This window comes from Gopherus flavomarginatus, chromosome 6 (genome assembly GCF_025201925.1).
Source record: "Gopherus flavomarginatus isolate rGopFla2 chromosome 6, rGopFla2.mat.asm, whole genome shotgun sequence".
In the NCBI taxonomy this organism is placed as follows: domain Eukaryota; kingdom Metazoa; phylum Chordata; order Testudines; family Testudinidae; genus Gopherus; species Gopherus flavomarginatus.
In genome coordinates, this window is record NC_066622.1 from 105725336 (window position 1) to 105753033 (window position 27698).

Sequence of the window (27698 nt, forward strand, 5' to 3'; positions counted from 1 at the left end):
TCCTCTGAAAAGTATCCACCAACTGGCCAGCTTGCACGGAGCAAAGCTGCCACTCTCAGTGTGGGAGGTGGTGTGCACGAAAGACAATCTCACAATGAACATTCAGGGACTAGCTACCAGACTGCCACCCATTAATAAGAGATCTACATTTCAAGTGAAGGGGGATCATACAAAATGAACTGGCAAAAGAAATGGCATACTTTTTCACTCAGCTTTGGTAAAGCAGATGGATGGGGGATCGTCTCTTTTCTCAACATTTTACCGGCATAAATAACTGAAATCCGGGGTAATGATGCCATCTAGTGGTAAAAGTGGCACACAGCCGGAGCGCTGAACATCAGACATACCACCGTGGTTTTATGAGAGGAGGAGGAGAAAGAGGAGGGTTTAGGTGTCATAGTTCCGTCCATGGAAAAAATCTTATAAAAACCGAGAGCTAGTAGGTCAGCATGAATCAATGTTTCCATTTGTATCAACAATTTTTCATACAGTTTTTCCACTGCACAAGCATGTAAGAGAATGATTCCACACAAACCCACCTATGTAATTTTGGAGACAGCCTTGAAAAACATGAGATGTTAATCTTATGCTGGAGATGGTCCCCCTTTCTTTCAGCTTTTGTTGAAAGACGACTTGCAATTGCTCCCAGTGGGTCTATGTAAGGCATCCTGCACAATTCTTGGATGACATGTACCAGTCACCATCTACACACCTGAAGCCTAAAGCCTACCCTTGGTGAAGAATGTTCAGTGTTGTCTTGTCTCTGCTGGCATATGAACTATATCTTCTAACATCTGTAAGAACATGCACTGCATGCAGGGAATGGATGGATCTGGAAACTGGTAACTGAGACAACTCCTTTCATTGATAGGTTACTGGTTCAAGCCAAGCCCAAATAAGTTGTTATGGAATGAAGAGCATTTCTCTGTGGTATTTTTTTATTGTGCTTTATAAAAAAAAAAGTGGGTAGATTTCAGTTCATTTCCTAATGGGCAAGTGTCCACATCACTAACATGACCACCACACCTGGCAATCTTGTTTGCAGGCTAAGCAGAAAAGTCAAGGCCTGAAAAGGAACAAACAAAACTAGGCTCTTTCCTCCAAAGAGCAGGCTGAGGCAAATGAGCAGGCTGGTGAGGGGGAGCTTGCTCTTCTCTACTTGTTTTGTGAATAAAGGGGTTTCAGCCTCCAGATCTGTCTCCAACACTAACATAAGAATGGCCATTCTGGGTTAGACCATCTAACCCAGTATTCTGTCTTCCAACAGTGGCCACTGCCAGATGCTTCAGAGAGAATAAATAGAACAGGCTCTTGTGAAGTGATCCATCCACTGTCTTCCACTCCTAGCTTCTGCAAACAGAGGCTAAGAACACTCCGAGCATAGTGTTGCATACCTGTCCATCTTAGCTAATAGCTACTGATAGACGTATCCTCCATGAACTTATCTAGTTCTTTTTTGAACTCTGTTATAGTTTTGGCCTTCATAACATCCCCTGGCATCCAGTTCCACAAGTTGACTGTGCGTTTGGATGAAGTAGTACTTCCTTATGCTTGTTTTAAACATGCTGTCTATTATTTTCATTGGGTGACCCCTGGTTCTTGTGTTATATGAAGAGGTAAAAAACACTTCCTTGTTCACTTTCTTCACACCAGTCACAATTTTATAGATCTCTATCATATCCTGTTAGTCATCTCTTTTCAAAGCTGAAAAGTCACAGTGTTACCAACGTCTGAAGCCACTTATTATATAATGTCCTCACACAACTACTCCCACTCCACACACACACACACACACACACGGTGATATCAGGAGGGATCCTTCTTGCCCCCGCCTAGTAAAGGATCTAATAACTCAAGATGTGAGGTTGATAGACTACAGCGAAAAGGCACATGAGATGTAAATAGAATAAACATTTTTAAAATGTCACCACCACTGTACTATAAAAGAGAGAAAGCTGTTTAGATTTGTCCAGGAAACTACAATCTCTTTGCATATCTGCTTTGTAACAAACTTTTGTTTGGAAGATTACTTCTCAATGACCTAGTAAAAGAGCAGAGATGTTAAATAAATAATGTAAGAGATTCAAAAACTCTGCCTGGGAAAAGGTGAATAATACTCATTGAAAGAAAGAAAAACAACTTACATTTATGCTTCTTCACCCGGATCAAAGTCCAAGTCATCCAAAAGGATCATCTTTAGAGAAAAGGCAACTTCTAAAACATGGTTCCAGCTCTGAAAATGGAGAAAAATCATGGTAAAACACCACAGGAGACTATGGATGGCCATTAGCTCCTCCCTATCTGAAAATGAGGAAAGCAATCTGTCAAGTGAGATGATGCCAATGCCTGGGTCCTGGGGCTCTCACAAACAACAAAACACCTTAGCCTCCAGCATAGTCCCTCCCTACTCAAACCTTAAAGAGGCTGATCATGCGTTGCAGAATTGTCCATGCTGTGCAAGCCTAGACAGCAACAGCAGTGCTTGCTGGAGAAATGATACCAGTTATCTCCACTACTTGAAGGAACAGGGGGATCTTTTATACCTGTAGCCAGTGGCTGAGATAGAAAAGGAAATGATGAGAAACACAGAGATCAAGGCTGGAATCCTCATCTCTGTTTTCTGTGTCTGATGAATATTTCAGGATTATTCGTCACTGTGATTTTTTTTGGTGAAAGCTGTACACTAACTCAGGAGACTTCAGCTAAACTTTAACCTATCTGAATTCTGAGCTGTCTGCTGTAGCCAAGAGCAAATATGCTGAACTCTAGTTGAGTAACAGCATGATCCTTTTCAAAATGCCTTATCTTCTTAGAATAACACAGATTTGTTTACTTAGTCAAACACACTTGAGTTGAGGCTGCTCTAAAAGCTAACAGGATTCCAGTAACTGATACTGGCATTTCTATTAAATATATTCTTTATCAAAACTCCTTTTTCCATCTAGTTAGACTGATGGTGAGGGTCCCATCACCAATCTGAAGTCAGTTCTTCTAGACTATTTTAGAGTTGGCTGAAAATTTTCAGCCACAAATAAAAAGGCGTGGGAGGAGGGGAGGAAGACTTTCTAGTGAAAAATGTCTCCTGTTTTCATTCAGCTCCAGTAATTTTATTTCCATTTTATTTGAGACTTTAATTTCCAAACTGAGCCCAAAGAGAAAGCAAGAAATAGCCTTTTCCTTTGAAGAAATTATTCTATTTTTCCCCCAGCATTTCTGTTGCTATAACAGTACTAGGCCAGCTGTGCCCCATTATGAATACACTCATACATTTCATAAAATGAGTTACAGGGGAAACAGTGAGATGCCAGCTTGAGGATATGTCTACATCTGGAATGCTAGCAAAGAGCACAATCAGCAGGGGAGACCGAGGAGTAGTTAAGTCTGCTTTATAGACTGGCCACCAGTTGGCAGGCATGACATCGTAACTCAGGTCAAAGTCCTGAGCTATTTCCTCTAACTGTTTGAAGAAGGCAGGAATGAGAGAGAGGACAGAGTTTAGTTCGGAGAGTTCTCCGCTGGCTTGATGAACTAAACCTTCTCATCCTCACTGTATCTTATATCCTCACTTTCTACCAAGTCCAGCATCTGCACTCTGAGGTTTTAGGGGCTGGGACCAGTCTATTTGTCCTCTGTGCAGTCTAGCACATTCATGGGATGCTAAAAAAACAACAAATAGTGATGCATCAATAGCCAATTAAAACACACCATGTTTTGGCTTGTGCTTAAATGATGTAGAGCAGGGGTAGGCAACCTATGGCATGCGAGCCAAAGGCCGCATGCAAGCTGATTTTCAGTGGCACTCACACTGCCCAGGGTCCTGGCCACTGGTCTGGGGGGCTCTGCATTTTAATTTCATTTTAAATGAAGCTTCTTAAACATTTTAAAAATCTCATTTACTTTACATACAATAGTTTACTTATATATTATAGACTTATAGAAAGAGACTTTCTGGCACACAAAACCTTAAATTAGAGTGAATAAATGAAGAATCGGCACACCACTTCTGAAATGTTGCCAATCCTGATGTAGTGTACTGTTGACACCACTATTGCAACCACTAAGTAATTACTCCCATGCTAACCAATCTGCATGTTGAATTTCCCAGCATGCTGGATCCCTTTTCTTTTGCTCAAAGCATCCCCCTTGCTGCTGTGAGAACAGGAATGAATAGGATACACGTAGTATTTCCACCTGGGGAGAAGTTCCACTCAGCCAAAGGTGTAAAACGATATTGTGTGTGTGTCACTGAAAAAGTTATCCTGAAGACTCACTCTACAAATGGAAATTATCTAATGAACTAAGGCTTTAGCTAGCACCCACTGAAATCTCCCATTGACTTCAATGGGCATTAGATCTAACTCTAATACATATTTGTAGAACTCTCCCATTATGCAGTATGGATGCCACAACTACTCCATTTAGTGCCATGTAAACATTCCAGCAGGACACACTATTAAAATCAGATTTGCTTCCAAGTTTGAAAACTGTGACGTGATGAACTTGGAAAGACACAAGAGTCAGGAAGCATCTGTATCTCAGACCATTGTGGAAACAAAACAAGCAAAAAGGCAAAAGAGTTCAGGCTAGGGAGCGACATGTTGCTTTGGTATGATGGCTGTCAAATTTGGCTTTTTCTTTTCTCTCCTTCATTGCTTTAAATCACAACTTTAACTTGATTTATTGTTTTTTAAATGGAATTTAGAAAGAAAACACCATGTGAAAACAAAAGCCACCTCCTTTAGACTAACTGCTGCATGCTGGTGCCCATTAAAGATGTGCCATATGCCCAGTCCCTCTGGAGTTTGGCTCAGTGGAAGCAATGGTGTAGGAGCAGGATTTTATAATCATACTATGAGAATTAATATATGATTTGATTTCATCCTGCCAGCCACCCTTTTTGAATAGCAGAAAGGAATGACAGACCAGAACAATCCTTATGACTGATTATGGTCACCCTTTTGTTTTAGGATAAGTTATAATATCTAGTATGGTTTCCTATATGTATTACAAATTAGGCACTCTAGCTAAATATACATTTCTTTGTTTTAAGGTTTTAGTAAGTAAGAGACAGGATCTTGTATTGTATCTATGTTAAGGAGATTAGAGGAACGTTGGGGTCCTGAATCCCCAATGTGAATTGTTTTAGTTATAAGATTTAGTAAGGCTTGATTTACAATGTATTCTGCTGAATATACTATACTACTGTCTGTATACCTTCGAAGGTTTCTATAGGAGATTGTTTGTGTGAATGAGAAATGCATGCATCAGGAAAAGATAAGGTGTGAAAGCCATCACAAATGTCCAGATGGCCAAGAAAAAGTAAGAGACTTGGAAAAACCAGGAAACAACTGGAACACATTCATTGTATCTGATGTTAAACATGTTAGCAGCATTGACGACCTCAGAGGTGATGCAGGCACACCCGAAGGCAAGACAACAAATAGGAGATAATGATGGGAAGCCCGACAATAACCATCAAATGATAACACCACTTAATGACCAATGATTACAGGATGATATTGCAAAATGCATGAACTCAAATTTACAACTATAAAGCTGGGGTGTTTTGCCATGGAACTCTGGGTTCAGTCCTGCAAAGCCTCAGAACATCAGATCGCCACCGACAGAACCCAGCTCCACACTCCTGCACAATCTAACTGGCCATTAGATTGACTCGAGCTACAACAGATTGGTAACTATAAACATCAACTGGCAGGACTCTGTGTGTGTGTGCGTATGTGTGTGACTGAAAAGCATACGCTAACGGTTGTATTTTCAATAAATACAGCGTATTTGCCTTCTCCTGAAAAGATCCCGTGTGCTTTGTATGAGCATAACAATGGGCAGCTGACCCAGCCATGCAAGCAGCTTCCAAGGACAGTTGTATGTAACAGAACGAAGTACTAGTGGCCATCAAAAAAGAACTGAGAGTCTTGGTCAATATGCTGTAACTGCTCCTGATGTCAAAAACGATTTAGGGGTTCTACACCTCTTGCTGCTTCTCTTGTGTACTGTGAATAAGCAATGTTAGGGAGGTAACTACTAATGATATAGAGGACACACCCACATGTGGAAAAAACAAACTTTTAAATATATATTACTAAAAAAGTAATATTAAAAAGAAAAATGATTTTACTGTAAATGGAAATTAGCTTAATTTTCTATTGACACACATAGGGCCTGATTTCAAACCCACTGAAATCTACAAGAGTCTTCTGTGACACTCTGTACCTCAAAGTAGCACCCTAGACTCCCATATTCACGACTGTGATATGATTTTGATGTGTTTTGTACAAAGTATGCCTTGTGAGATATCACTTAAGAAGTCTTGATTTGTTGCACATTACTGCCCTGTTGAATTGTGTGTTACCACTGTATCTGAAGTTATGAAGTATTTCTGTGTGTGAGACTGAAATATGTTGTGAGGTTGGGAGATGCCCACAGCCAGCCTTTCAGTGGCAACAAAGGAGCATCACAGATTTACACTGGGACCACCTAGATAGGTCTTGATGGCCCATTAAGAAGAATCCACTACCCCAGAAATTCCTCAGAGAGGGCACATACCCAGTGAGGGCTGCCTAACCCCCACATCACAGCAAGGATCTTTCTAGCAGCTGGACGAAAATATAAAAGATACAGTGACATCATCACTGGGCCTCTCACCTCCCTCATCTCAACACCTGGAAGATCATCTGGAAGACAAAGATTTTGAACTGAGGAGATTGGTCCCAGGCTGAGAAGGGAATCCAGCCTGTGTATTAAGAGCTGTAAACTGCCTGGAACATCTAGTGGGGTGAGAAACTGCTTGATTCAAATCCTGCTTAGTTTGTAGAATTTAGACTAGAAAATTATTTTTATTTGTTATGTAACCAACTGTGATCTCTCTGACTGCTATTTATAATCTCTTAAAATCTATCTTTCTGTAGTTAATAAATCTATTTTCTATTTTACCTAAAACAGTGTGGGTTTGGAAGTGCTTGGGGAATCTCAGCTTGGGTTAACAAAGACTTGCACGTCCACTACACTTTGTCAGAGTGGTGAACTAATTGATTAGCTTGCATAGTCCAAGGCAGTCTTGAGCAGCCTAAGATGGTATATTTCTGGAGTGCAAGGCTGGGAGCTGGGTGATTGGCTGGTGTCCATTTCTGTTTTATTCGTGAGTGGCTTAGGTTGTGAGTCCCAAGATGCTGATGGCTGAGTGATCACAGTGCCTGGAGGCTGCTTGTCACTGGCATAGCTTTGTGAAACACCACCCAGACTGGAGACTTAAGGGGGCACAGCAGTCCCACAGTTCCAGTCTGTATCCCGGGGTCAGATCCCATCACATCTTCCCATTGACCTCAGTGGGAATTGGATTAAGACTGTACTCAGCAGGGAGAGAAGATTTCTTCTTTCCCCTGCCCTATCAACAGAGTTTTCATATATGTAGGTGTTGCTCAAATTCTGCATTATGGAGTGGGATATAACCCATATAAGAACTGTCTTCTTTGGAACCAAGTGCTTTATGGCCTGCTGTTTGTCTGCAGAAATACTGTGTGAACACTAAATCAATCAGTTATAGGCTAGTAAATCAAATCCATTCCTAGTGTAATTCCATCAGCTTTGGAGATGTGGTTGGTCCATTGTGTGCATTGCTTGATTTATAGAGGAAAAAATCCTAGTCTAGTCCCATCCCATACGTGATCATTCCCCTCCTTTCGACATTGGTGAGGCCTCATCTGGAGTACTATATCCAGTTTTGGGCCCCACATAACAAGTAGTATGTTGAAAAATTGGAAAGCGTCCAGGAGAGGGCAACAAAAATGATTAAGAGGCTGGAGCACATGACTTATGAGGAGAGGCTGAGGGAACTGGGATTGGTTAGTCTGCAGAAGAGAAGAGTGAGGGGGATTTGATAGCTGCTTTCAACTACCTGAAAGGGGGTTCCAAAGAGGATGGATCTAGACTGTTCTCAGTGGTACCTGATGACAGAACAAGGAGTAATGGTCTCAAGTTGCAGTGGGGGAGGTTTAGATTAGATATTAGGGAAAAGCTTTTTCACTAGGAGAGTGGTGAAGCACTGGAATGGGTTACCTAGGAAGGTGGTGGAATCTCCTTCCTTAGAGGTTTTTAATATCAGGCTTGACAAAGCCCTGGCGGGGATGATTTAGTTGGGAATTGGTCCTGCTTTGAGCACGGGGTTGGACTATATGACCTACTGAGGTCCCTTCCAACCCTAATATTCTATGATTCATACAAAACATGGCTCACCTCCGGTTCAGCGTTTCTCAGTACTCCTACTCGCCTCACTTAGGTCCGGAGCCATGGTGAGCTCAGATACCCTCTTCACAGACACCAAACATCCCACCTCCCCTTAGCTTTTTCCCCTATAGGAAAGTATAAAAAAATTTTTTTTTAAATTCAGAGAACAGAATCAATGAATAAAACTATTCTACCCCTACAGCTGGGCCTCATATCTGGTTCTCTCCTTTCCCTTCTATTCCTCTAGATTTTTCTTTTTCTCTCCTCCTGTTGCCTATTGTCCTCCTTACACCATATCTCATTCCTGTGTATTTCTCTTCCTTTTATTTCATTATTCCTTCCTTTCCCCAGTGCTCTCTCACTTTTCCTACCCAATTCCTAGCTTCCTCCATTTTTTGCCTCAGTATCCTCTTCTATTTCCCCGACACCCATCTCTCCCTTTTTCCTCCTTGGCTCATGTTGTTCCCAACTCTCCCTCCCCTATATTGACTATCTTGTTCTTTTCCCCATGGTCCTCACATTTCTTTTTCCAGACCCCTCTCCCTTTAGGATGGACTGGCCTCTATTCTAGTATCATCTGGGACATGGGTGTGGATTCTACAGACCACCTCTTGATGTGTCTTCTCACACTGAGCTCATAAGCATGGATTTTTCTAAAGGGCATCAGGCCACTCCTGTTACACCCACAGCCAGGGCACGCCTCTCATGCTCCCCTTGCTAGTTCCAACCACCAAATTACATTTTACATCTTTAAATATATTATATACAGCTCCTCTAGCTCTCATGTACTGCTGTGGAGGTAGGGGTAAATGGCTGGCATAGTTTCTACAGTTTGTATTATCTTGTTTTTCCTCTGGATACAAAGGCTCTTTGCATGTTTACATGACAGCCCCTAAATGAGGGACCAACCAATATGAAATAGGAACAATCACGGATGTTTATTCTGTCACCAGTTCAACCCCACATGGTTTTCCTCTCTGCAATTTTGTCCTGCCAAAAATCACTTGTGACTATCCTCATGATGGTCTCAAAGGAACATGAGTGCTGAGAAGATAACAACTGAAATAGCTTTGCCAAAGTTGGAGCATCAAATATGTACTGTATTACTATCATACAAGAAATCATATGTACTTCCATCTAAATTGAAACTTGCGTATTCTTCTCATAAGGAGCAGATCTGAGTTAAAAAAACGAACAAACTTTACTCAAGGTACCTTCCCCCTCCCCACCACCCTCCACAGCCAACAATAACTTCTACCTAATATTGTACTCAGATGTCTTTATTATTGAAATTACACTTCAGATTAGTTATCTCCCTATGAACTGATGAGACTTGACCTTCCATAAAAAGGCTATTAATCAGATGAGGAAAAAAACCACACCACCTATTGTTATTTTTTAAAATGGCCATTATAAAGTGGGGCCCACATCGATTGGTGTTCCTCTAGAGCACGGAGAGTGGGGATGGGATTAGAAGAAACAGAATGTGCCCCAAAGTGAAACTCGAGAATCTCACCCATGTTGCTCATTTTACAGAGGAATTATTGCCTTAGGGCAATGAGAGACTCTTTAGCAGATTTCAGAGAGGACGGCTAAGGTGATCAACACGGCCTGGTTTTGTATGGATGTCCCAGGAATTAATACTGAAATGGTACTTTGAACATGTTTTAACAATCTGCAAACTAGCTGATCTCCTCACCTGGCAGTCTACTTCCTCACCCCTTCCTCAAGCTGTAATGAGGAGTTGGGAACCCTGTATTCAGACCCCTGTAACAACTCCTTCCCACTGTTGCAATGGAGTCTAGAATGCTCAGGATCCCAGTTTCTACTGGACGTAGCCGAGCCCACAGGTAGGGCAGGGAACGTTTTGACACATTTGTGCTAGATGCTATACAATAGGGCCCTGATCCTGTAATATCAACCTCAATAATTAAATTATATATATAGGTTTGTTCTAGGAGATTCAGATCTGTTGGTGATGCTCTCACACTGGTGAACACTGCACAGATATTTTGCAGAGAGACAAGGTGGGTGAGGTAATATCTTTTATTGGACCAACTTCTTTTGTCTTACCTCATCCACCCCAGTCTAATATCCTGGGACCAACAGGGCTACAATAACATTGTATCCAAATATTTTACCATAAAAATAATGCAATCTATGCTTCAGAGGATTAATTATAATATTCATATAGTGTCTTATTTGTATATACATGACAGCAAAAAATAATGTTAAGGCATTAAAAATCAGGCCAATCCTAGAATAAGACAGTGACTCACATTGTTATCATATGCAAGATTGGCAACATATATATTTTTACTTACTTATCTTCTTATTCAAACCTCCTTTTATTACTTCTTGATCTTCATTTTTCTTCCTTTTTCTATTTGTTGTTCAACCCTAATATTTTTGCTAAAAATATTAAACCTCTTTTGTATTGTGATGCAGCTTTGACTGTCGTGATTTGTTACACATTTCCTTTAAAAAAAATCTCAGAGATAAAAATGAACATGAAAAGGGGGCACATCCATGCAAACAAACAGCTATGCAAAGAGTATTAAAAACATTTAAACATTGTAGCAGGGAACCTATTATGCCCTTTAAGTTTCAGGTTCAGAATACATGCAGCATTTTAAAGTAGAGCCTTATTTTTTGCTTTTCCCTATCAGTTGAGACCAGCAGAGACATCTGATCTTACAGCCCCCAGAATATATTATATAATATATTCTGGGGGCTGTTGTATATAATGGCTGGGGTTGGGTTATTTTCAGAGAGGATCTCCAACTCGAGTTCACTTCTCTTCTTGCACAGAAAGCCTGAATTTGTTGACCTTCCTGGAACGTTGCAAGGTCTATTGAGGTAAGTGCTTTCTCCTCAAGAGCACTATTTTATTTGTGGACCAGGCAGTTTTTTTCACCTTTTTTTACATTAATTTACATTATGTTTCTATATTTGTATTCTTCTTGCACCAGTCACGAGAAAAATGAAATACAATACAGTAAGTAAAGCACATATTAAGCAAGGTGATGGATTTTCTCATATCAATCAATCACCTGTTAGGAAGAGGCAAGAGGAGTAAAGAGGACAGAACAGACTTTTGTCTGTAATAATGTAAACAAAACGTGTAATGTCTTTGCTATGCAGAGCACAGCCAGTGACTGCGATCAGAATTTTCATTGCTGATATTATGGGTCCCCCTACTGTTACTATAGCAATTGCAACCACCTAACATATATGAGCTCATTTGTGGTTAATAACAGCATCAAAAGATAGTTTGTAATGGTTCTGCATATGACAATTTTGAGAAGAAAAACAACTAAAATACACTAGGATGCTGTATGCAGTTTATAAATACTGATAAATTACTGAGTTTCTTCATAAAGAGAATAGAAATAATGTTAAACAGAACTCTAATTAAAAGTAGACTATTTTCTCATGATTTCTGTCACATTAAAGCCAAGGTCAATATTAGCTCTAAAGGGTTATATTATTTGTCTTGTAACAGCAAGTCTAGAAAAACCTCTATATGGTCCTTATCCCCACAGTATCTAAGCAGTAGCCAAGAAACCTCTCTGATACTAACCTGTTTCTTCTACTCGCCAGCTTGAGGCATGCAGGAACCGGGAAAACTGACAGATTCTGAGCAAGAAGAGGGCACAGGACAGAGTATGGCCAGAGACAGTTTGAAGTAGAAGAACAAGAGCTGGTAAATAGCACTAAAATCCTCTGGCAGAACAACTCATAGAGCAATAACCCATGGCTTTACCAGAGCTGTAGTGAATGTTCCAGATGGGAGAGGTGATCCTACTTTCCCAGCCAGAAGAGTCCATTTCACAGGCTGCTGCCAAACTGAACCAACACAGGTTGGAGGACATGGTGGGGGATTTGTTGCTCACCTGAACTCTAATGAGCTCTCTCATCTCTTCTTCTTCTTGTCTTTTTCTCTGCAGGAGAAACATTAGAAGAGCCAAACAGGTGTGTGGACTCTATGGCTCAAGGCAGAAGTGGGTCAGAAACAAGTAATTGTACTGATGGGATGACTGACATTGGTTTGCCTCTGGCTTTCCTATAGTAGCACACAAGAATAGGGGAGAAAAGAAGAATGGACAAATGGCAAGGGGATTTACACTTCATACACGTGAAGCATGATGTTTGAAAATAAGTAAGGCTAAGATTTAGTCATGGGTATTTTTAATAAAAGTCACAGACAGGTCACAGGCAATAAATAAAAATTAATAGCCTGTGACTAAATCTTAGCTGCGCTAGGGGACCTGGGGGGGAGGGAAATGGGGCACTGATCTGGGAGGCCCTGGTGGACCTACACCTGGCCTCTGCTCTGGCAGCGGGGGCTGACTGCCTCTGGGACTGTTGCTGCACCGGGGCCGCCCCTGGAGCCAGCTGCACCAGCTGCTGATTGAGTGGCCCCAGGGCCACCCCAGCAGAGGCCAGCGTGGCTGGCCATAGGGTCAGCTGCTCAGGTGGCTCTGGGGTCAGCCGCACCGGCCGCTCCGGAAGTCACAGAGTCCAAGAAGCCAAGGAATCAGCGACTTCCATGACCCATAGGACAGACTCATGGCCTTAAAAGTAAGTCATTAAGGAAAGAAACTGCTGCAAGTCTCAAATACAGTTGTGCTCTACACTGTAACACACAGAACTGAGTCTTGTCCTGTCACCTGTAATGCATACAGGGCTTACTATTATAACTTCAAATCAAAAGCACACAAAGACTTTTCTCCTGGGAGTAACAAATATCTCTAAGTGCTTGCTATGTTCAGTAAGTCTTTTGCCTGAAAGTTAGGTACAATACACTAGTATTTTTTAAATCTACTCCAGATAAAGGACAGCCCTTTAGTATTTGACTTCTTTGGGCTGCTTAGAGAGGTCCAAAAAAATTGTCTGTCATACAAACTATAATTCTCCTGAATCAGTGTGACTGTGAAAGATCTTCCCTCCTGAGCACAACTTACATGCCCAAGCTCACAGCTCCAGCCATTTTCTGGTATTTGCGGAAATACTTGCATGTGTGATTCTGCATGTGCAAATTTACCTTCTTGGCACTGAAGCTTGAAAAGTAAACCTGATATGTCCATTATAATTGCTGCCTTTTTAAAAATTCAGGAGGCCTGCAATGTTTGAAATAGCCAAAACTAAGACTTGGTCAACGTGTTATACCAATTATATTAGACCAGTAAAAACCAGCAGGATCTTATTAAAGGGGACAAGCCAAAGATGCCACATTTATTATGATAATTTGATTTATGACTAATAACTAATATCTTAATTCTTATACACACACATTATACCTAATACCTATACACACACACACACACACACTCACACATTCACACACACACACACACACACACACACACACCCCCATCAGATGTTCTGCAGCTGCTGCATAATTACCAGTCCTGAAGATAGCTTAAGTTCATAGCTTGATTTTGTAGCTTGGGTTCGTAGCTTGTGGCGGCTAACTGGCCAGGAAAGCCAGGCACAAGGACAAGCTGGATCTCTGTTGGGCAGGCACTGATGTCCTTCCATGTTGGCAGCAGAATGTTACTCAGAGTCTCTCATCTCACCCTTCTTTTTTATAGGCTTTTAGTTTGGATTCAAAGTCTATAGGTCTTGCTGTGTCACGCTGCCTCTGGGTTTAGATTGATCACCCATCAATTGCAGGCGTGACTTTCAGCCTTGAACCTGGCTTTGATCTTCCTTCTGTTGTTCTGTTGTCCTTTTCTTTTTAGGGTGGATGCTTCTTACTTTGTTTAGGGCTGTTGTCTAGGTCTTCAGCCATTGGTATTTGAACTTTATCTCTTCAGGACAGGCTGGGGCTGGAGGTTGATTCCATCATTCATACATACCTCATTCACATATCTAAACTAAACTAATAAGATTACAGCAGGGTTTGCAAAAATGAAGGTTGGAGGAAGCTTTTACAAAATGGAGTGAGTGTTTTAAAATGGGGTTTGAATTACAATATGAAACAGAAGTTACAGTATAGGCAAGTGTAGTGAATGGTGAACAGAAGTTACATTAATAAAGTGAACAACTGAAAACAATTTCATTTATCAGTTCTACAAACGAAGCTACATTGCTCAGGGCTATGAAAAATTCAAAGCACTGTGCGATGTAGTTACGTCAACCTACTCACACTATAGAGACAGCTCAGTCGTTGGAAGAATTCTTGTATCGACCAAGCTGTGTCTACAGTCTATCGTCTCTTGAGGGGGTGGAATTACTACAGTGATAGGAAATCACCTTCCATTGACGTGTAAGTGTCTACACTACAGTGCTACAGCGGCAGAGCTGCAGCTGTGTTGTAGTAGCCCTTGAAGTCTAGGCATACGCACAATGTCCAAGATTATGCAACTGTCCTCTTTAGCAACTTAAACGCTTAATGTAACTTATATTGTTCATATTGCACTAGAAGCATTCAGTCAAATGTATTCCAGCTGTAACTCTTTCAGTAATGTTACAGTTAATTATGTTAAAAGTTTTTCACGTTGTATGACTTCTATGAACCACGATGAAAAAAGTCAAATGTAAAATGGCAGAACTTTAAACCTGTCACATAATTAGCAATTCCACAAAGGCTCAGATGAGTGGATGACTCAAAATAGGAAATGTCAAAGTGATGTAACATAAGAAAAACAAGTACCAGGAACAGATTGTAAAAACAACAGGAAAATGTAACCAAATTAAACACTACTATGTACTTTATATAGTTCGGTTTAAAGAAATGAATTCTACAGATACATTAAAAACCATCACACAGTAAAGGGCTTTATTTATAGCAGACAAGTCAACACTTCTGTTAGTATCAATTTAGCCAAGGTTTGAGAGAGATGGAAATTAACGACTGTGTTCAGAAACAAAAAAACAAAATCAAAATACATCAGAGAACACATGCTCCCTAAAATTATACTGTCCCTCCGATGGACCCTGTACATCATGTGACACATGAAAAAGGATGTATTTCAAATACAGATTTCTAAGACAGAATGATTTAGGAAAAAATACTCAGACTTTACCAAGTCCTGGAGGCAAAATTAAACTTTAGTTCCTAATTCAATATATGATACAATAAGTATTGGTTTTAATTTTAGAAAGTGTGATTTGAACAACAACAACAAATCTGATGAAGACAAAATTTAAAAAGCTACGTAATTACTACAGTAACGTCCTCAGACATATTGAAATTACGCTCCCTTGTTATTTTCTAATGCTAAGTATATACTGTATAAATAATATCTGTACCGTAGAACTCTTTTTACAGATGAGTTTTACCATAACAAGATTTTGTTTTAGTTTTGACCCAGTAATCAAAAATTTCAGAAAGGAATAGGCCAAAATGCAAGGGGCTTTGGTGCCACAATGAGCAGTTAACTCACGTTCATGACTTCAAAAGGTGCCAGTGACTACACAAATCTTATCCTCATCTCAGTGTGTCTGCTAGTGTCTCTTCATTAACAAACACACGTAGTCAAAGAAAGGGCATCTTTTTGCAGGAGAGATGAGAGGGAAGAGTATCTTTTTAAATAAAAAAAGTGAAGGCAACAAAATCAATTAGTTTAGTGTTCACAGTAAAATGTGCCAGCTTTGTAGTTTCATTTGAAACCAAGAGTAAATCATGAAACATCATGAAAAATATAAGATAAAAATCTCCTAGAGTGATTACTAGATGAAGTTAAAATTACCACACTAATCAGTAAACCCCAGAAGAAATGTAGGTCTCTCATAGTATAGGTCCTTTTTTAAACAGTATGCACTTTTTAAAATCAATCCATAAAATCTGCATGTTTGGCCACATTGCACAGTCCCCCCCCATCCCCCCCAAAATACAGTATACAGAAAAAAACCTTGTTATTCCCAGTATGAATTTTGAAGTATAAGGTCAAAACCCAAAAGTTAGAGATCAGCTAAAAGGATTTTAAATTATTTACAAATCCAGCAGGTAGAACTGCCATAATGGCTTCATTTCCATCTTTATAGTGACTTTCATTCTATCCAGCAGCATCTTTGACAGGTATCTACTTCCAGTTGGCTTTGTCACTGATTTTCTGGCATTTTAAGCAATTCCAGAAGGGCCCCAACAGCTCCAAAATAACCCTTAAAAACAGAAAAAAGAACTATCAGAAATTCTGAAGTACAACCAAGTAGCACAATACTCATAATTGTTCTCAGCATTGATAAGGCAGCTAAAAAGATATACATCTTGTCAGAGCAGTCATCCTATACCAGTGTTCAACACGCGAATTGTAATTAAATGATTTCTGTGGGAGAAGAAAAGGGCCCAGTTGTATCATTATAAGCCTTATACAGCTTGTTGTGACTAACCAAAGGTCAAAACAGCACTTGTTATGGAACCACTATATTGGCTCCACACTTATGGTAAGGCAGTTTCTATTCTAACCCTATTAATCTAATTTCGACACCATTTGACATTTTGTAATAACAAAATCCCAACCAACCAAAACAAGTATCGGGCCTGAAATTTTGCATGCATAGTCTTATGCCAGAGAAAGTTTTGGGCAGATGTCTGAGGGTTATTAAATGAAAGTGAATCCAGCAAGATGAGCACTCAAACTAATTACAATTCAGGGATTTACATCTTCAACCACCTCCTGAGGCCATTTTTACAGAACCTAGTCTATCACCCCCCTTTGGCTTTTTAAGAGAAATATTCTCTGGGGCAACTCTGTACACTCAAACATCACAGAAATAGTTTCCTATAACTAATAAGGAATTTAATGGATACATTTCCCTACCTCATGTTCCAAAAATAGAGCCTTCAGCTGTCCCTTGGACCAATAATCCATAGCGTACGCTAGCACCTTCATAGAGATCATATTGATTCTGAGAAAGTTTCCTACAAACACCACTCTGTCAATGTTCTGTAAAATAACAATAGAAAGATTAAAAATAAAACTAAATTCAGCATGTGTGCTGCTTTAGACATGCAATTTTATTTCTATTGAGGGAAAAAAGGCAGGAATTTTCAACTTTATACATCATAGCAATGCATCCCTAATTCCCCCCAACTGAAACTCCCAAAGCAGTAACTAGCTGTGTTTACTAAGGAGACAAGTGGCAGCAGGCAGGCAGATTCACTTGCAGGACATAAAATATGTCACAAATGTGTTACATACATATAATCACATGGAACTTACAGGATGTATAATACTAGGAGATATTTCTCTGATGTGGTAAAACTGAAGTGTTAGTTAGCAATGCTATTTCCATGTAATTTATTACATATGAATTTTATTTCATTTATTAAGTGACGCAGCCTTTGAAGAGTAAAGATAATCAACAAATCCACCTGACTCCAGGGGAACCTTTGAAGGGTATTTGGTAAGGATTACTCTAGAGCAGTGTTTCCCAAACTTGGGACGCTGCTTGTTTAGGGAAAGCCCCTGGCAGGCCAGGCCAAGCCAGTTTGTTTACCAGCTGCATCTGCAGGTCCGGCTGATCGCGGCTCCCACTGGTCGTGGTTCGCTGCTCCAGGCCAATCGGAGCTGCTGGAAGCAGCGGCCAGTACATCCCTCGGCCCTGCTTCCAGTGGCTCCCAGTGGCCTGGAGCAGCGAACTGCAGCCAGCGGGAGCCTCGATCAGCCAGACCTTTGGACGCGGCAGGTAAACAAAATGTCCCGTCCCGTCCGGGGCTTTCCCTGAACAAGCGGCGTCCCAAGTTTGGGAAACATTGCTCTAGAGATACACGTGAAGGCATCTATAAACATCATTCCCAAACTGTGGTTCCACTCTGAAAAGTGACTTGTAAAATGGCAGGGTGAGGTTCCACACTTATTGTCTCTCACTGGTTTCAATGTTAACTGTGCTCTGTTTATGTGGGAAAGCACTGAAAAACAGGAACAAACAAAAAAAAACCCTCTCCAATTTCAATCTAAGAGCCAACCAAAGGTCAAGCCAACCCTTTTCACACATAACCACCTGTAATTAAAGTTCCTGTAGCCCATGATGCCTTCAGTTACACCTATGTTACCCCACTGAATCCAGTTCTGGAGATGATGTACAAAGAGAAACGGAATCTAGCATTCGTCATTTTAAAACAGTTCACATCCAGCAAGTCAACAATTCAGCAGCAAGTGAGTACCTAAATGTGCAAAAGCTCATAAGACTCATGTTGGGAGCTTGGATGATAATGTATTTCATTAACAGTCTCTGCTGAATATCCACAGAATTCTCTCTAAAAGATAATGATAACGTGTGCTTGTGTTTGCCACAGACTCCAGAGGGTCAGTTAAAAGATTTCTATCCTCCATGACTGTAAAACTTCATTATCTAAATAAAGCTTTTGTTGCTAAATATAGTCTCATCTGCAGACCTGACTGTTCTTTTCCGAGTAGTTTAGCCATGCTGATATAAATAACTAGACATGGTGTCCTTTAGCACTGTCCAGGGTGTAGTCTGAAGAGGATGTCACACTCAAAATGTGTAAGATATTGGATAATGCTGAAGTACATCATGGTCTAGTTATTTATATTAACATGGCTAAAAGAACAGTCAAATGCGCAGAGACTATATTTAGCAACAACAGCTTTATTTAGATAATGCAGTTTTACAGTGATAGAGGATAGAAAACTTCTAATTAACCCTCTGGAATCTGTGGCCACATAAGCATACCTTCACATATCCTCCTGTGAACTTATTTGGCTGGAGATGTGGAAGAAGTCAGTATTTTACAGGTTAAGGTTAAAAATAGGCAGTAGCATTCTGCATTCCCCAAGCAGACAGTGCTTTCTACTCCGTAAAACACATTTCTTGCAAACGGACGGCAAAGATATATGCAATACATTTCTGCTAACGCAACACTACCAAACTCTTTAGGAACCAAATTTAATTTCATTCTTAATAAACTTTCCTTTTTTCCCCCAAATATGACCATGAAGTTATCAGAAAATCAAAACAAATGGTATCTGACATAGACATACACATTTTTTTACCGAAGATCCTAAACCTAAAAGAAAACTATTCATACATATCATTCACTGTCCTATCGCAAGTATGCAAGATTTATGGCAAATTCTTTTAAAGAAATCCTATTAATTGGTTGGACAACTGATTAAAAATCCTATTAAAGATTCCATAGGGACTAACAGAAGGAAATATGGCTACAATAATGAAATTGGCATGACCATTTCAATTTTAACCTTCTATTTTCAGTGACTTGTAACTTTCTGGCATGATCACCTTTTGGTATAAAACTTTCTAGGCCTGGCTTCTGCCCAGGGATACATTTTGTGTGGAAGTTTAAGTAAAGAGAGTTCAGCCACTTTTGAGTACAAGGAGAATAAGAACACACTATTCTTATCGTATAAAATTCTACCTACCCTTTTAACAGTTCTACAGACAAAATGAAAGTTGAAACATAACAGCCTTCAACCAGTGAGGCATTCTGATGGAATTCAGATCTGATCTGATCAAGTTATGACATCCTGAAAATGACATATGATGTACACTGTGTAGTGTTTTTCATTATACTATTAACAACTGTAGCCCAACTGTGGAAGGCTACATAGCATACATATGTGTGGCCAATTTAGCTGTACAGTGAAATCTGTATTGATGGTGCAGCATGGAGGGCTACTGTATACTTTATATGGTTTGTTAGGTGTTCTGCAGCTAAGGAAGATGTAGAGCACTTCCCCCAGCTGTGAACAGTAGAGGGGGTCCTTTGTGCCAATCTATGGGACAGCGTTTCATTGACATGTACCCAAAAATGTCTAGGTGATGGAATTTACACACTATTGCCAGCTTTATGTAAGCCATCCCAGCTTTGAAGTCCAGGAGGAAGAATCTTTTATTTATTAATTCTTCATCTTCATATTTAATAATTTTCATTACTATGTTTAAGCTACAATCATAAGACTTATCAAATCTCATGCTTCAGGGCCTAAACTGGTTTCGTCAGCGAGTCACAAAGGAAACATCATCATGGCCCTGACCTAACACACAATGCTTCACAACATGCTATGTGCATTGTTGCTGGTAGGGGTATAGCTTTGCCTTTCTCTGAGAAGATCAAGAACTGGTTATTGGATTAATCCCAACCAGTGACTCACATAAAGCAAACAGTTTGCTCCTAAAACAAAAATATTTATTTTATTAATTATTCAGCCTAGGATTTTTCTCTGTACTCCTAGCCCATCACACATTGTGAACAATTATTCTTCCTTTGTGTCATACAACTGAAATAAGCATAACAAAACATGATCAAAGTGCTGGTGGGGAAAAATCTATTTAGATGTCCTCTATGAAATGCAAGTTATTTATCACATCTGTCCATTCTCCCTAGTAGTTCTACAGATCATCCAGTTAAAAGAAATTGTTCATTAAACAAAGAAGAATAAAAAATGTCTTTGTAGAGGCGCAACACATTGCAGAGGGTCATTAGTTATCTTTTTCTCCTCTTAATGCAACACACGTGGATCTCGGTTGTAACTCTTGATGCTTTGATAGCCCTGTACAATGCTGCTTGAACTCCATGCCACAAGGCAACACTGTAAAGAAGCTGAAAGCAAAAAGAATGTAGAAAACCCTCATGACTGAAGATGACTTTCCAGAAAATGGAGAGTACTTAGAGCTAAAAACTAACTCCATGAATAGTTCTTGACCACCAAGTCATGAAACAAACACAAAAACCAAAGCAATGAGAATGTTGCAGTCATACTTTACTTCTTGTGGGATAATAACAAGAGCTACTAAACCAAGAGATAATTAGAAGAACTGATTCGCTATATGCACTGATATTAATGTCCCTGTGATCTAAAGAGTCAAAACAGCTGAATGGCTCTGGGGATCATTAATTATAGGAGTGTTCATTTATTATAAAACCTTGGGGCTTTTTTAAATCCAGATGTCCTGTGCCTCATAGCAAAGAGTACCTTATAATGGAGTTAACAGTAGACTTCAAAGAAGTTAGGAGCCAAAATTAAATGTGTGCATCTATCTAGCGGGGAAGTCACAGAATAGGTGTATAAGCATTATGCACTTGCTGTTTTTGTTATCTGTACTGCACTAATGCTAGAAGCCTCAATGAAACTTACAGTGAATTTGCAGACTTACCTCATTCAATGCACACATGCGAGCAATGGAGCCAATGTTGTTGGTGATAGTGACCAAGGTAGCTCTGGCCAGGTCCTCTTTACTTATGGAATCTCTTTTTTCTTTACTCATCATGTGGCCAAAGCTGTGTTGGAAATGTCACAATCCTTTTTATTCTAAGTTATTCAGAAAGGTTAAATTTCCACAAATCCACTTTAGTAAGTTTACAATATAAACAGTTTTGCTTGGATTTCATGCTGATGACTCTGGGCATAACATTAAGGTTGCCAACCCTCCAGGATTGGCCTGGAGTCTCCCGCAATCAGCATCCATCTTCCAGTGAGTATTGAAAGCAATCCAGCAGATTTTTTATAGCTATTTTAAGAAAATGACATTATGTCATGTGGGGGGGGGGGGGAAATCTCCTGGAATAGCTTCAGTCAGAGTTGGCAACCCTACATAACATGGACATGTGAGAAAGGACCTTTTAATAAAGAAAACACAATGGGTGAATACAGTTACAATGGGTAAACGTATTTCTTTCAAAATTACTGTATTTTACATTAAAATAAATTGTATTTGCTAAACTTTGAATATTTTTATACTTTATTAGAAAACAAAAACAGGAGAGCGATCCTAAGTAAAAAACACCATAATACAGCTAGGTGACTGTTATATACAGACAGAGGACATAAGGTAGGCACTGGGTACTCAGTTTAGTGTGCACAGCAAATTTCTACTAAGCTCTTTGAAAACAGCCAGTTAAATATGTACCTTGATGCTACAGCAGATCCTTGAAGGCCAAATCGTTCATAGTCTCCCCCATAAATATCTTTTACCAGTTTATCGACATTGGTGCTGTCTCCTTTAGCTGCCATTTCTAGTGCTTCTTCAAAAGTCTCACAGCCAGTCAGCAAACAGCACAGGCCCAGGAACGTTCCACCTCCGAGACTAAAATGAGAAGAGTTCATAAGCATCAGGAAGCTCTAAGAAGAGTCATCCACACATTCTCTGTCTCCTGCTTTTACTTGCTCTTTGCATAGCTCCTGTCTAGATGTTCACATCTCCTGATTTGGAAAGATGAGGAGACACACTCTAGGCTGCATCTATAGTTACAAGCCATGCCCAGTAGAATCTCCATGATTAGAAGCCCGAGGATTCTAATTATGAAGATCCAGCTGGGAGGACTCAAATCATAGGGATGCAGCCTACAGCATATTGTGCCTCCCGCAAACCCACGCATAGCCATAGACTTGGAACTACAGCTCAAGCACCTGTGAGCAGCACTCTAGCCATCTCTCCCCTGGTCATAAGGGTCAGAATGGAAATCATTGGTAATCAACAACCAAAGCACCCCAAGCCAGGGAGAAATAGGCAACGAGCAGCCAGAGCTGGCACCTAGCAAGGGATCAGCAGCCCAGCCAAAGCATCCCTCAGCTGATAACAGAAAACAGCCAGATACTCTCCCAGCCCGGGGCAAGCTATAATTCTAGAAACCAACTGCAGCTCTCCAGTCCTGGGCAAGATGTAGCTGGGGAAAGCGACAAGCAGCAGCCAGGGTTACTTACAGGTGCCAAAGTCAGCAAGGGTCATGGCAATTCTTACATTTCTTAAGCTTGTTCCGTGCTGCAGCCTTGTCAGGCTTCAGCTCAGATAATCAGGACATTTGTTAGTTATGTAAATAAAATAATGCATATTGATCACACACATTTTAGGATGTTGAATATTTGCAAAACAACTCGAGATCTATGAACCTCAGCCTTAACAGAGCTGAGCACCAACATTTTTTAAAGTTGAATTTATATGTGAGCTCAGTGCAGGGCCACCCAGAGGTGGGGGCAAGTGGGGTAATTTGCCCTGGGCCCCCATGAGAGTTTTTCAGGGCCCCTGGAGCAGGGTCCTTCACTCACTCCGGGGGCCCTGGAAAACTCTTGCGGGGCCCGGGCCCCCAGAGCATCTTCTGCAGCAATTCGGCAGCGGAGGGGTCCTTCCCCTCTGGGACCCGCCACCGAAGTGCCCCGAAGACCCACGGCGGTGAGTCTCGGGGCAGAAGGACCCCTCCACCGCATTGCCGGGTCTTCGGAGGCAATTTGGCAGCGAGAGGGAGGAGGAGGTGTTCTTCAGCCCCAGGACCTGCTGCTGAAGGGCTGGGTCTTCGGCGGCAATTCAGCCACAGGGGGCCCCCGCCACCGAAGACCCAGGCCCCCTGAATCCTCTGGGGCACCTGACTCAGTGCAGCATGAGAGCCCTGGAGATGACAATCCTCATATATTACATCAGCTGAGCTGAATGCACACACTTCTCCAAACTTTCCTGTCAACATGCCTAAGTCAAGGCAATGACGGAATAGCTTGACCTATTCACTCCTTGACCTTTTTGCTTAAACAAGAGTGACAATGAGTCCAAAGTGGGACAGTATTTCTATGGAATGGACAGCTGTCCATCTAGAAAATGAACTATTAATTCATTCCACAAAAGGTTACTTGCTGCTGATCTAGGTCAATTTAGAACCATTTAGATAATCTCAGATCTGAATATTCACAACAAAGTACCACTACAGCATGTTTGATGTTTAAGCAATAAGAAATATTCATGTTGTTATCATTCAGATTTTTGAATTAGTTAAAAATTATTCACATAACATTCAGGATCGTGGGCATGATTCTCCTCTTACAACTCTGCTGAAGTCAATGGAGCTATGGTGTCTAACAAGACATCCAAGCCCGACAGCTTTAAAGGGTGTTTACTATCAGTTCGTTGTTTGTACTGTATACTGAGAAACAGACAAATAGTTCAAAACTATAGAATGCTAAAGTCAAAGGAGTTTTCAAGGTCTCCTGTACAACCAGACTGAAAATATATTATTCATGGGGGGAAAAAAACAGAACACACACATCTATATATATAGGCTGAAGTCAAAAACATATTCTATATATTATGTGTAATGAAAAAACAGTGAAAGGTTCAGTGTGCCTTTAGTGTTTAAGTAATCTATCCATAGGTCTGAATATACAGTCAAGTTTTACAAAGAACAGAACATTAGTGAGTTAAATATCCCCTACATCAATCAAAAAGAGGAGTGGGGAAGGCAACAAAGCATTGCCACAGATTACTCATTAAAAGAGTGGGAGAAAAGATGCAATATTGGGAGGTTTTCATATGAATGAGGAACTGACAATGAAGGGGGTGTCATGGAAAACAACAAATACAATTAGAAATATTGCCAAATGCCCCTGTAACGAGGCGGTCTGCTTCCCTGCCGCCCTGGAGAGGGACGAGCCCCTCTGGACGCCAAAGTGGGCGGAGCCAGTGGAGCTTGTGCTCGCTCCCCAGAGGTCAGGGTGCAGGGCAGGAAGTACAAAAGCCCAACCACAGAGCTCACTAGAGGCCTGGCTACTGGAGAAGCCAGACGCTTGTGGCCTAGCTCCCGGTGAGGAGACTCCTGCAGTTGGCGACTGACTCGAGGATTGGCCAGAGCAGCCGAGGCCTGAAGCCGACCAGACCCCGGAGAATCTGTTAAGCCGGCCAGTGGCAAGTTACCCAGAGGAGCTGCCAAGCCTGCCGCTCTTCGGGTACCCAGAGGAGCCTATGGTGCTTGATTCCGTGGAGGACACCGTCACAACGGAGGTACCTCTAGAGGGGGAGTTAGAGCTGATGTCAGTGTGTTGCAGTCAGGATCCCCACTGACACAGCAGTGGACCGTCTGCTGCTGCTAGGGCCCCGGGCTGGGACGAAGTGGAGAGGGCCTGTGCCCCGACTGCCACCCAACTGCCCTGCCCTGATCTAGGACCTGTTCTCAGACTGTTTGCTCTGCCCCTGCCTGAGGGCCTGAGCCACAGACTCTCTACTGCCCCGCCCTGAACCAAGGCCTGGGCCTGTTATTTACCTGTTTGCTCAGCCCTTGCCTTTCTACCTTCCCGCCCTGACCCAGGGCCTGTTATTTAACGGTTTGCTCAGCCCTTGCCTGAGGACCTGAGCCACTTTCTACTGCCCCGTCCTGACCCAGGGCCTGTTCTCAAACTGTTTCCTCTGTCCCTCCCTGAGGGCCTGAGCCACAAACTCTCTACTGCCCCTCCCTGACCCAAGGCCTGGGCCTGTTGTTTAACTGTTTGTTCAGCCCCTGCCTGAGGGCCTGAGCTGCTGACTATTTGCTGTACAGCCAGGCTAGTTCCCCGACATACCTGACTGAAGTAGTGACGCGTCTGGTTCCCCGCTGCCCCGGAGCGGGACAAGCCCTGGCCGAACCCCCTACGCCCCCAAAATTGAAGAAGGAGATATCTAATGATCATTGCTAGAGAATTAAACAACTTGCAAACTACTGTACCAAACTTCATATTTCCTTCATACTATTAATAGAAAAAAATCAAAAGGATGTTAGCAAATGCTTCAATAATTTAAAACCACCCCCATCACCAAATTTTTAGTTTAATTAATCTTACTTCCAATATTCATCACATATAGGAATATTTTCATTCCCTAATGTATGAATTGCTATAATATTTTATGCTTAGATATGTTCTATAAATCTGTTAGTCTTTAAGGTGCCACCTGACTCCTCGTTGTTTTTGTGGATACAGACAAACATGGCTACCACTCTGATACTTTGTATAATTCTTGTAATTTTTCTATATAATTAAAAAAATTAATTCCACACTGCTGTACTTAAATAGTCAACAGCAAGTGAAATAATGTAGTATTTTGGTTTTGACAATGCAAGCATCTCTATGAGGAGAGGGCAACTTAAAAATTCAGTTGTGGTCCCTAGGTCCCTGGCAAAGGCTCTCCAGCAGCTGCAATGGATTGATGTATCTCCAAGCTGTCTTCTATGGAGGGACAGTGAGGGAAGTGACAATAATCTGACCCCATATATATAGCATCCTTACCTGGTCCCTGTAACTCTTTTATAGTTGTCCTTGGAATACACTGCTAGGATGCTGACCCCTGAGCCTATGTTAACCAACAACATTGGATATGGATTATCAAGGCAGTAAGGCTTTTTCTGACATTGTTCAGGATCCGTGGGATTTTCAAAATAATAGCACTCTGGCTGGCCATTATACCCAACAGAATCAACATACAGCAGGCCCTGGATCAAGCAGTCCAGCTCATCCAGTTTATGGAGCTGCAGGTCAGCAATCTGGAAGAGACCAAGAAGTTAATAAATGAACATTTGTTAGTTCAACACATGAACACAGAGAAGGGCAAAAGGCTCTGATGAAGCACTTTGTACTGTTTGGGTTGCATAATGTGTCACTATTGAAGTAGCCAAAGTTCTATTTAAGCCAGAAGTCAAGTAAAAGTGGATTGTTGTCTGCCCAACAACAGGCATATTACAAAATAATCAGTACTATACAGTACAGTAGCAGTTTTCAACCTTTTTTCATCTGTGGACCCCTTCAAATTTTTGAATGGAGGTGCGGATCTCCTTGGAAATCTTAGACAGTCTGCAGCCCCAGAGGTCCACGGACCACAAGCTGAAAATCACTGCAGTACAGGCTTCAGGTTCCCTTTGCCTTAAAGAGATTTTCTGGACTACTTGCACGGCAAACTGCTGCCACCAAGTCAGAGTTCAGATTAAACAAGGAAACCTACTCTGCAGCTGTTTAACGGTATCTGACATGCATAGACAGCAGCATTTCCCAGGACGCAGTTATCTATTTATTCAAACATTCAAATCAAACACTTCATTGAAATCTAAACTTAAGTAACTTCATAGCTAAAATACCACCATCCCCTGGTCCAGGCTTTATGAAACAGAAAGTAGGGAAAAAAATTAAATGTGTAAGATGTGCTATTGGCACATCACAAAATACAGAATTATTAGTACGGATTTACACTTCTACAGCACCTTTTTATTCACCGATTTTAAAAAGCTGTTTCTTCCTTAGGTTATACAGGTGGATCAGTTTAGGATGTCTCATGAAAACACATATTGGAAGTCATTATCTCCATGATTTAAATGCAAGAAACTAATCCCACGTGCACAGAAATAATCCTCGATAATGAAAGAATATGGCAAGAAGAGATATAAAATAATTTTTTTCTAGAAAAGAATGTTTTCCTATGAAACATCAGAAGCTACCCATAACTCAAGTTTGTCATAACATATTACTTAATAGGCTCAGACTGACTGTTGCTTCCTGCTTGTATAATAGGACAGTTCTGTGGAAAGTCTCTCTTTCAAGATGACACAGGGGTTGAGTCCATATCAGGAGAATAAACAACATGGGGGAAGGATGCAGAGATAAAAAAAATATAACTATCCCTTGCTCAGGTGCACTAGGTTGTACTGTTTACATGATGAATGAGGAGAATTAAAAGGAGCTGGAAAAACTAAAATTTTAAAGAAGTTTTATAAAACTAGCCTTAAAGCTGCTTTATAAACACGC

General features: G+C 41.0%; 2 protein-coding genes across 3 annotated transcripts in view; both read right to left on the reverse strand.

Moving 5' to 3' along the window:
• SLC16A12 (solute carrier family 16 member 12) overlaps positions 1–2573 on the reverse strand; it is a 69263-nt gene extending 66690 nt beyond the window's left edge. The window contains exons 1-2 of the mRNA XM_050959502.1: positions 2544–2573; positions 2145–2233 (exon numbers count right to left, since the gene is read on the reverse strand). The gene's annotated coding sequence lies outside the window, so the exon portion shown is untranslated. The remainder of the gene's footprint in view (positions 1–2144; positions 2234–2543) is intronic.
• A 12369-nt stretch (positions 2574–14942) lies between these two features.
• The window catches only part of PANK1 (pantothenate kinase 1), a 36640-nt gene continuing 23884 nt past the window's right edge, over positions 14943–27698 (reverse strand). For both annotated transcript variants that reach the window (XM_050959598.1, XM_050959599.1), the window contains 5 exons: positions 26193–26446; positions 22084–22260; positions 21331–21454; positions 17013–17138; positions 14943–16353 (listed from right to left, as the gene is read on the reverse strand). In XM_050959598.1, coding sequence (XP_050815555.1) covers positions 16294–16353; positions 17013–17138; positions 21331–21454; positions 22084–22260; positions 26193–26446 — 741 coding nt within the window. In that variant the 3' untranslated portion in view covers positions 14943–16293. The remainder of the gene's footprint in view (positions 16354–17012; positions 17139–21330; positions 21455–22083; positions 22261–26192; positions 26447–27698) is intronic.